Below are 11,310 nucleotides of genomic sequence, written 5' to 3' on the forward strand. Positions count from 1 at the left end.
TGTACAATTTCGGAGGCAAGAAAACAGATTTCCGAAAAATTTCTTTACAAACGATACATGGCCGCTATGGAAATTTGAATGAGTGTTCGTCCAAATTATTTTTTTTTGTACTTTGGAAAGGAATTCTTGAAAAAATCTACCGCTTTACGAATCGGTATCGTATATAGATATTTGTGTTATTTAATAACAATATTTTAAATGAGTAAACAATAATTGCACAATACAAACTTAATTGGTCAAAGACGCGGAAACTTCTAAAAAAATATTTGATTGTTTAGAAGAGCACAGTGCCAAAATTAAAGCTATCCTTATCTTATTTATCGCTTTGTCTAATTAGATACAGCGGCAAATTTCGCAAATGATTTATACATTTACTTATCACATATTGCACCGCACTTTTGTGCCGTTAATAACTTGACATCTCAATATGTATATTTGGGAACGCAGTTATGGGTTATCTGAACAACTGACCATCTCAAGATGTGTTGTTAGTTAATTCGAGTAACTCGCGTAAATAACTTGGCATGTTGAGTTGTATAAATAAATAATATTAGTATATTTAGACATCTCCAGATGTCATATTTATCTCGTAGCCAACAGAGTTGTTTAATTATTAACAAGAGTGATACACCAAAAATGAGTGAGTTTATCGACTTACTCATTTATTCCCCATATAAAGCAAAAAATCCAGAACTCAAATTTGCTATTACTTAAAATTGGATATAAGTCGACTTGTCAATGTATTCACGCCGTGTACGGAATTATTACTTTTAAGTAATTGTCTGATATATCGACGATTGAACGTCATCACTGCCAAATGAAGTCGAAATTAGCGATTGTCTCAGAACGGCGTGATTTGACGCGCTCGCGCAGCGTTCTGTCAATGCGTAGGTATTATTTGAAATGTATTAATAGATTGCTTATAATAATAATGATTTGAGTGAATGTATCTGAAAGCTATTAAATAAAGCTTTAAGACCATGCAAAATAAACCATATTATAAACAAAATAAGAGTCAGAACTTGGTTAGAGAATAGTGTGCCGTACGGCACTCTCTGTTTTGGTGTATCTGAAAAATCTAGTACCCTGCAGTAGTAAAATAAAACCTAGTGTGATTTTTTACTGATGGGTATAAATAAACATGGTAAGACAGTATTTATTAGGTATTCAATAAAGTTATCAGATAACATGAAATTAATTGTTTTTAAAATCTGATCTTTTTACGCTATCGTGGATTAATTTTAAAGATAATTCTATTATCGTTAATTATTATATAAAAGACGACGTTAATCGATTTCATTGACGTCGAACATGTATTTGAAAGTTGTTTTTTTTGTTGCGATCTGTGCCGGGGCTTTAGGTGAGCTAAATATATTTTCATCTTTTATTCTATTTTATATTATGTCTGTTGGTATACATATAGCGTCTAACAGCAGTATGGAGTTCGAGGAAGATTTTTACCGACACACGCGTGACCAATTTTGATTTGTCAATGTGTGCGTAAGCTAGTGATTTTATTTTCATTAAGGAGAGTAGAGGCAAGGAGGATCATTTCTTATGGGCGGATAGTTAAAAAAGTGTCTATCTTATGTAGTAAAATAACAGTTCAAAAAGCTATTAAAAGTATGGTGAATGTAGCAATATAAACGAATTGAAGCATACCTAAATTTAATATTATTATCGACATAAGTAGTTAATTATGGAAAAGTTCAACAACAACGTTGTACAAAATATTCTAGTAAACATAACCTTAAAGAATTATTTTAGGGAAAGGTGCACCTACAGTGATTAGTATTATTTTATATTTGGTGCTTCTTTTATGATTTACCCTGATGCGACTGTAGCGCCACCCTAATTTAATTCATTTCGACGAACACTTTTTCATATACACAGATGATTTTCCTTAACTCTACCTTCTATAATTTCCATGTCGCGATGACATGCTTACCATAAAGTTCATCTGCGACTGTATTGCAAGAAATCGTAGACTATGGAGATCACTATCATTGGTACCCATCGGTTACGGACCGATGTATCTTGTTCAATTAAAAAAGATATTAATTTTATGTTTCATGCTAAGTTATCACCAACAAACACAACTGTTTCGCTATCGCCGTTCTAATATGTATTTTTCGCGCTACATTTCTGAGAAATGAAATAAAATGGGGGCTATTTTACAATAAACCCAAATTTAAGTAAATCATGAGTAACATATACGTCAATGAACTGGAAACACTTATGATGGCGTGATATTTAACTAAAATAATAAAAATAATATTGACACACTTACACAAATTATCTTGCCCCAAATTAGGCATAGCCTGTACAGTGTACTAAGGGTGGGTGGAAAGACAAAGAAATATTTAATACAATATACTTACTTAAAGATACATAAATACAAATAAACATCCATGACTCGGAAACAAACATTCATGTTAAACATATAAATGATTGAAACTACCGGGATGCTAACCAGCGGACCTCTAGCTCAGTAGGCAGGGTCATTAACCGCAGAGCAATAGGGCTCGTCAAATAAATTTTGAATTATGTAATACCTATGTGATTTTATGTTACAATCACGATTAACAGCCGTTCCCAATATACTATCTACAGATAGATAAATTACTACCTTCTAATGTCAGTAATTAGCTGTCAAAAATCTGAAGCTTTCCCAATATACCCGAAAAGCCTTATATTGGGACGCGTGAATAGCAATCTATACAAACTTCTATCGCTTGTAAGCTATTCGTCGTCCCATTGACAGACAGCGTGTACGGATAAGGTGAGCTACCGTCGTTAAGTTTATTGGGACAGAAAAGTCAACGATACTTACGATTTTTATCTTAACTAAGAGATTGACTGAATATTGAGAACGGCCGTAAGCAAATACATGTAACTAATAAATTAAAAAAAAATATACAAAAATTTTAAACAGACATAAGAAGTAAAATTATATACTAAATATAACAGCATAGAATGGGCAAAAAGTGATACACATTTCAAAATACATAAACATGAAGCACGTAAAGATAAGCTAAATCTCTAACTGAAGCAAAGTGTCTAAAACTAGGCGTCGAAAACTACGAGGACTATTAGAAAACATATCGATACAGTTATTGATATTTGCTAAATCATTATATGACCGAGATAGTCTATTAACAGGCGCACGTCTTTTGCTCCGTCGTGTGTAATTCTCGAGATATATAGCGCATTAGGGTAAGTTCGGAAACAGGGAAAGTCCGGATAATACAGTTGTTATTGTGTAACACACACAACCAGCGCAACGCACACGTGGGGAACAAAAGCAAAGGGTAGAGCAAACTGACGTTTCGAGCTATATTGCCAGCTATAAAAGCTAAGAAGTCTGAGCTATCTGGAGTTACCCCGTATTCGAACTTACCCTATCTATACAGGATGTCCCAAAGTTATGGGACATGAAGGGAATGTACCTGAAATATCGAAGAAAGGCTATTTCACTGACAACACTTACGGCGCCAGTTTGTCTGGATCTTGATTACCTTTCTTTCACGCATGCGGCAGCGGTAGGCAGGCTCCTCCTCTCTCACTCTAACCAATTGTTACTTTTATAAGTTAAATAATGTTACTAATAATTAATAATAATAATAATAAAATTCTAATATAGGTACATATTCAAGAATTGTAACTAGGGTTAAAATATATTATAAAATAAATAAATAAAAGATTTTATTCCTAAATTAACCTTTCCTTACATACCTTCATATTATTAAACATAATATTTAAGTAATAACCTAAGCTTTCCTCAAGTTAAACAATTTCAATATTAAATAGTTAAACTTAGATTAGTTGAAGTTATTTACCAGTAAGAGGCTCCTTTGCACAGAATGCCGGCTAGATTATGGGTACTACAACGGCGCCTATTTCTGCCGTGAAGCAGTAATGTGTAAACATTTCTGTGTTTCAGCCTGAAGGGTGCCATAGCTACTGAAATTACTGGGCAAATGAGACTTGACATCTTATGTCTTAAGGTGACGAGCCCAATTGTAGTGGGCAGGCCGTATCCACCATCAGCTGAACGTCCTGCTCGTCTCGGCCCTTACTTCCATTAAAAAAAATCCCACTTTTGTCGGGTGACCTGAGACGCTCACGTTTTTATTATTTACTGTAAATGTAATGATATTTCTCCTCTCAGCAATCCCGGCGCAAGATGACATGTCCATATTCTTCGAACACACACAGCCCGACGCTCGCATTGTGGGTGGCACCACAGCAGGCCCGGTTCCGTGGATGGTGGCGCTCACCAACGGGTTGCTGGTGAGACAGTTCATCTGTGGCGCTTCCGTCGTCACCAACAGACACCTGCTCACCGCTGCACACTGCATCAGCGCTGTTTTTAGCGTAGGATCTTTGAGCAGGTTTGGCAATTATGACAGTAATCAATGAATTCAAGTTAAGCGTTGATACATCCAATATACGATAATTTATATTTATACAGTTAATTCTTTATTACTTTTTAATAATAATATTTAATTAATTTTAATAAAAAATATTTGATAATCGCTTTTAACTTTGAACTCTTTTGAAAGAAGGCTACTTTGCACCGGATGCCGGCTAGATTATGGGTACAACGGCGTCTATTTCTGCCGTTAAGCAGTAATGTGTAAGGGTTACTGTGTTTCGGTCTGAAGGGTGTCGTAGCTAGTGAAATAACTGGGCAAATGAGACTTAACATATTACGTCTCAAGGTGATGAGCGCAGTTGTAGTGCCGCTCTGAATTATTGGGGTTTTTCAAGAATCCTGAGCGGCACTGCATTGTAATGGGCAGGGCGTATGAATTACCATCAGCTGAACGTTCTGCTCGTATCGTACCTTATTTTCATTAAAAAAAGAACATGATTCATTTATTGGATGCAGCGACTTACAAACTAATTTGTTTTGTATATTACAGCCAGTATAAAATACTCAATTGAGTATTTTAATTCAATCTATTGATTGAAAAGAGTGGCCGTTAAGTTTATTGTACAATGTTCTTCTCACGAGCTCTACTTTTTCCGAACAAATGGTATAATCAGTAATTTAAAAGAAATATTTGTAGTGACGATTCAAAAGTGCTTAGTTTAAGCCTAACTCAATAAAGTTTATTTGAAGTTGACTTTGGTGCGAGACTTATTCAATGGCTTCCGGCTTGTTGTATAATTACTAACATTTAAATACCTTTTTCACATTTTTACTTAACTTACGTTACTATTTACTTTGATTATCGCGTGTGTTACACATTTAAATAGAATACTTTTTAAAGGATTACAACGCGTGTAATCGTTTTCTACATTACTTCTTGCGTAAAAGATTTTTTTTTATCCCGATGTTTCATGTCCTTTCCGAGCACGTTTTCAGGGGGACTGGGGTTGACAAGAGTCGAGATAGTATTTGTCATGATTGTCATCAGCCTAGCGAAACTCTCTGAGAAAAAAGCGATTCATCGATTGTATGAAACGTGTAGTCATTGACAGATTGACAGATGACGGCTATAATCTTGTAAAAAACGTAGATAGGCGCAATCCACAAAGTTTTAAGGAACTGTTCGCTTTCAAACTTAGGCGGATTATGCTACTTCGCCAATCACAATGCTGTAATTACAACTGAATACTTTTTCAAACTTATATCAAATGACTCAACGTTTCATACTAAACTTTTCAATTTTTACTTAGGCAGTCCCACCTCTTATAACGTAGTATTTACATCCTCTTTGGTTGTATTGCTTCGAAGGTGGTATTTGCTGTAGTCAGATGATTTTTGGCAAAATTTACTAACAGTGTCCACTTATTTTTTGGTACGTCTTGTTTTGGTTTTTAAATTAATGTAACTTTTACGCAAAAACTCGTAACCAATAAACTCTAATTGGAATTTGTCTATATAAAAATAAACAATCAAAAAGTTCCTGCAAATCAAGTTATGATCGTTTCAGCTCTCTTCGGGCTACTGTGGGCACAAACCGGTGGAACACAGGCGGAACACACTACAACCTGGAAAGGAACATCACCCACCCAAACTACGTGGCAAGCGTGATCAAGAACGACCTCGGCTTCCTCGTCACCAGAACCAACATCGTGTTCAACAATGTTGTTGAGCCGGCAGTCCTAAACTACGATTTCGCCAACGCTGGAGTTCGGACTAGAGTCAACGGCTGGGGCAGAACCAGAGTCAGTCTTTATTGAATTTTGATTCAATTGTAATAATATCTCGGTCTCAGTGAGTCTTACATCTTAGTGCCGTTTGTTTTTTTTGTGAAAAAAAGGGACGAGACTAGCAGGACGTTCAGCTGATGGTAATTTATACTCCCTGCCCATTACAATGCAGTGCCGCTTAGGACTCTTGAAAAATCCGAAAATTCTAAGCGGCACTATAACTGCGCTCGTCACCTTGAGATATTAGATGTTAAGTCTCATTTGCCCAGTAATTTCACTAGCTATTGCGCCTTTCAGACCGAAACGCAGTAATACTTACATATTATCTAGCCAGCATCCTGTGCGAAGGAGCTTCCCACTGTTGTCGAGACACGTGGCCCGTGACGCCCAGATGCGTGGATAATGTACAAAGTAATATCTTCGCGTCTCAATAGGGCTACAGGCAACCCAAGCGCTGGCATCTATTTCGGTCAACGGATCAGCCTAGCTATCCAATGCGGAAATGCTGCCAGTATTCTTGATACACTTCCCCGTAATGATAGTTTTAATTTAATGTAATCATAGTATTGCAAATATAGTTATAAGATTTGAATATATTGTAAAAATTTTCAATAGTTACAATAGTTAAATATTTAGAATATATAGAAATTATATAGAATTTAAAACGATAACTTAAAATCAAATCGGATTTCTAAAATCAGGTCAAAAAATTACACTTAAGTGTGTTATAGTTGAGCTTTAATGAGAAGAAATAGCAGTAAACTCATTGCTACTCTATTACGAAAACGTGGTACTTGGTCACCATTCGAGGACTTTTCTGCCCCACCAGCCATCTGTCCGTCGAACTATGTGCCCTGCCCACTGCCACTTCAGTTTCGCAATCATTTGGGCTATATCGGTGATTTTGGTTCTCCTACGGATCTCCTCATAAAAGGAAAATTTCACGCATAGCCCTCTCCATTGCCCCCTAAGCGACCATGAGCTTTCTCATAAAGGCCATAGTTAGCGACCACGTCTGCGTACCATAAGTCATTACTGGCAACACACACTGGATGAAAACCTTCGTCTTCAGACACTCCGGTATCTTATTTAGACATGTTATTTCCAGGCTGGTGGCTCGCTATCTGCAGTGCTGCTTGAACTGGAAGCTACCATAGTCGACGGTAATTTCTGCGCATCCGAGGTCCAGCGCCTGGCGCAGCAGTTGAACGTCAGAGGCGTCCCCCCCGTCGAGCCCCACATCGAGATCTGCACCTTCCACTCTCTCAACCATGGAACCTGCAATGTGAGTTCAACTTGAGAACGCCGTGGATGAAAATTGTATGATCAGTTAATTCTTCACTTGTGTAACGGTACAATCGATACGTGTGACCATCATTTCGTAACTATTAAAGATATCAAAATCGTTAAACTGGTGATTGCGCCGCAATTGACTATGCTATTTTGTAATTTTTGCTATGGCAAACTATAGTGCAGATAGTTCCTGTAGAAATAGAGAGATACCCGTAGACAACAGACGCATTGGTATCTGATTGGCTAATCTAATGGCTATTGACTCTCGCGCCGACTAATAACCAATTGTCACCAAGCACTGGCGCAGTTCGCACGCATATTCATTCATCAGTGATCAACGGACTAATCGCAAAGTACTCGGTGAAACGTATTACTTAACCGAACGCCGAGAGAATACAAAGCAAACGTTAGCACCAAGAGTTCCTAAAGGATTAGCGAGGGCCCCCAGCTGCAGACCATCTCTTCCTCGCTACCTCAGGTATATCTGTCTATTGTTTCGCCATAACTTATTTTAATTTTTAATATCATAAGCTTTTCTACGCACGCGCACTCGCTTAAACAACTGATATTTCAAGTACGTTACCTAATGAGTAAAATGACATGACAATGAAACGAGAAGTATCCAAAAATTTGATATTAAATACTGCCATAGATTTAGAATGAGACTAGTCTCAAACTTTAAACTACCAATATAAAGATTTTAATTTCCTTATTTAAAAATCATAATTCACCTGAGTACCAGGTTCCGCTGTAGTTGTAGGCCCCCGACGTGCGTAAGCAAAAATTAATAAAAACCTGTGCTCTTTGCCGAAAAAGGCAACATTTGAATTGTTTGTAAAACTTTTGGTAAAAGTGACAAATATTTTTAATTTTATGGAAATATTTTTTCCTTTGTGAGAAATCCTTACTCTTCGGGCCCCCAAACAAATTTTATACGGGCCAAGGCACGCTACGCCTGAGTAATGATATTAAAGGTTTAACTGTTTATTAAATTAACAAAGTTATAAAATTATCTTTTAATTTAATAATATTTTTTCTTAATAATTACAAAATTTTGTTCGAAGTGACGTCCTTGTAGTACCTATCTACTAATCTCTTAACTACATATATGGAAGTATTTTATATCAATAATCAGTTTATTATGTTACCAGTGGACTCCTTTGTACAGAAGGATGGATTATGGGTACCGTAACGGTGCCGATTTCTGCCGTGTAGCAGTAATGAGTCAGCATTTTTGTGTTTCGGTCTGAAGGCGCCGTAGTGAGTGAAATTACTGGGCAAATGAGACTTAAGGTACTATAGTCCTAAAAAGTAACAAGTAAAAATCTACTTAAAATACTTCTACAAATACTACGGTTCCAATTTTTTGACATGTTTATCTTCATTTCTTTAACTTAATAATCGCTGTTTCGAAAACACGATTACAAAAAAAACTCGATAGATTTATTTTTTGAAAAATAATCTTTTTCATTTGAATTGTTTATATTATCATAAAACTATGATAGCTATAAACACAAAACTTATTTTATTCGATAGTTTATTAGTATTTATAAGTTTTCACTGTGGGATTTATCAATACGCTTTGTGAATTATTTTATATTATTTTTTTTCGTAATAAACCAAACGCGACGCCTTGGTTGCATGCTCGCTCAAGCCAGCAGTACGCCCGTGACCACTGTCAAGGAAGGTAATGTGTTCGTGTCTCTCGGGCTCACATTACGTAAGATTTTAGCAAACAAGTACAAAGCGGGAATCATAGTTAAAAAAAATGATGATCCGACAGCGTATTTGTTGAAATATATATATAATGTAAATATAAGTCGGAAAGTACTAAAATAAAATTTACGTAATATTATTTGAATATTATGCCACGCGGGATTTTTGTATATAAGGAATAACACTTTAGGGAAGTTGGATAAATCCAAGATGACCGCCGCACAAAATTATGATTTCAGCAATATGGATATCGTGTCCGAGGTTCTCGAGGGTGCAGAGAACGATTTTGGGATCATTTTTGAAATCCAAGATGGCCGCCGCATAAAATTATGATTTCAGCAATATGGATATCGTGTCCGAGGTTCTCGAGGGTGCAGATAACGATTTTGTGACCATTTTTGAAATCCAAGATGGCCGCCGCACAAAATTATGATTTCAGCAATATGGATATCGTGTCCGAGGTTCTCGAGGGTGCAGAGAACGATTATGTGATCATATTTGAAATCCTAGATGGCCGTCGCACAAAATTATGATTTCAGCAATATGGATATCGTGTCCGAGGTTCTCGAGGGTGCAGAGAACGATTTTGTAATCATTTTTGGAATCCAAGATGGCTGCCGCACAAAATTATGATTTCAGCAATATGGATATCGTGTCCGAGGGTCTCGAGGGTGCAGAGAACGATTTTGGGATCATTTTTGAAATTCAAGATGGCCGCCGAACAAAATTGTGATTTCAGCAATATGGATATCGTGTCCGAGGTTCTCGAGGGTGCAGAGAACGATTTTGTGATCATTTTTGAAATCCAAGATGGCCGCCGCACAAAATTATGATTTCAGCAATATGGATATCGTGTCCGAGGTTCTCGAGGGTGTCGAGGACTGCATTGTAATGGGCAGGACGTATAAATTACCATCAGTTGAACGTCCAGCACGACTCCTGCCTTATCGTCATAAAAAAAGTTTTTTTTTTTTATATTTCTGTTACGAAAATATCGCCTGGGAACACTTAACAATTACATCCTGCATTCCTTTATATCCCAATATGTATTATGTTCTACTCTTAGATTATTCACTTACTATTTTTATACATTATCATTGCAGACTTAAATATTATTTAAATTTCAGGGTGACTCTGGTAGCGCTCTGGTTCGCGCGGGCACTAATCAACAAGTTGGAGTGGTTTCGTGGGGCCTCCCATGCGCTCGCGGGGCCCCCGATATGTTCGTGAGGGTTAGCGCGTTCCGGGCCTGGATCGAATCTGTTATTCGTTAATAAAAGGCTGTGATACTGTGATTATTTTTTAATTAAACCATTCTTTTATTAGATAGGTATAAAAATTATATTTTATATTCTTATGTATTCATAAAACATATTTTTGTATTCCTTACAAAAAAAGTGAGTGGTGAGTCGATAGTCCATCCGTTTGTCTGTCTATCAGTAGGCTGTATCTCATAAGCCACAATAGTTATTGCAGCCTTTTTAGATTACAAATGATACAAAAAAAATAGAAAAATATTTATTTACAAAAGGAAAAAATCACTTAATTAACAAACACGATTGTACCGTTGAACTGTTGAGCGGTATATGAACATTAAAATTACAAATTAGTAAACATTTAATAATAAATTAGTAACAAAAACATCAGGTGCAACGCAATTCACACGTGGTTCAAGTGAAACCTTCAAAAATTTTGTTTTCAAGATGGTCAGCACTCTAAGCTGCATATGAAGTCCTGGTACATGTTGCTAGCATGACACATGATTTTAACATGACTATGTTTCTATTATCAATGATCTGAAAACTATTGATTGGAATCGAAGGTATCGTCCATAATAATGTAAATAGTATGGTATCTGAGTTCTATAAAATAATTAACCATATTATTAACAATTTTTTTCCTAAAACAACCAACACGAGATCTAAATATCCGGTATGGTTCAGCTCTTCCTTAATAAAATTGCTTGCTGAAAAAGAAAAATTACGTAAGAGGTTCCGAATATATAAGAATCCTAGAGATGAATTAGAGTATCACATGATTAGAAAGCGTTGTCATAAACTTTATGATGATTGCTCTTCTAAATACAAGCGAAATATTGAAGTTTATTATGTATTAATCCAAAATGTTTTTCTTTTT

The 11,310-nt window shown here is 36.1% G+C and overlaps 1 protein-coding gene across 1 annotated transcript; it reads left to right on the forward strand.

Moving 5' to 3' along the window:
- Nucleotides 1–1,290: 1,290 nt before the first annotated feature.
- LOC126964564 (chymotrypsin-1-like) lies at nucleotides 1,291–10,469 on the forward strand. The gene is made up of 5 exons (XM_050807759.1): nucleotides 1,291–1,360; nucleotides 4,172–4,394; nucleotides 5,946–6,180; nucleotides 7,274–7,450; nucleotides 10,302–10,469. Exons 1-5 carry the CDS (start codon nucleotides 1,312–1,314, stop codon nucleotides 10,446–10,448), a joined length of 831 nt encoding a protein of 276 aa, XP_050663716.1. The 5' UTR covers nucleotides 1,291–1,311; the 3' UTR covers nucleotides 10,449–10,469.
- Nucleotides 10,470–11,310: the final 841 nt, after the last annotated feature.

Source organism: Leptidea sinapis, chromosome 5 (assembly GCF_905404315.1).
Source record: "Leptidea sinapis chromosome 5, ilLepSina1.1, whole genome shotgun sequence".
Taxonomy (NCBI): Eukaryota; Metazoa; Arthropoda; class Insecta; order Lepidoptera; family Pieridae; genus Leptidea; species Leptidea sinapis.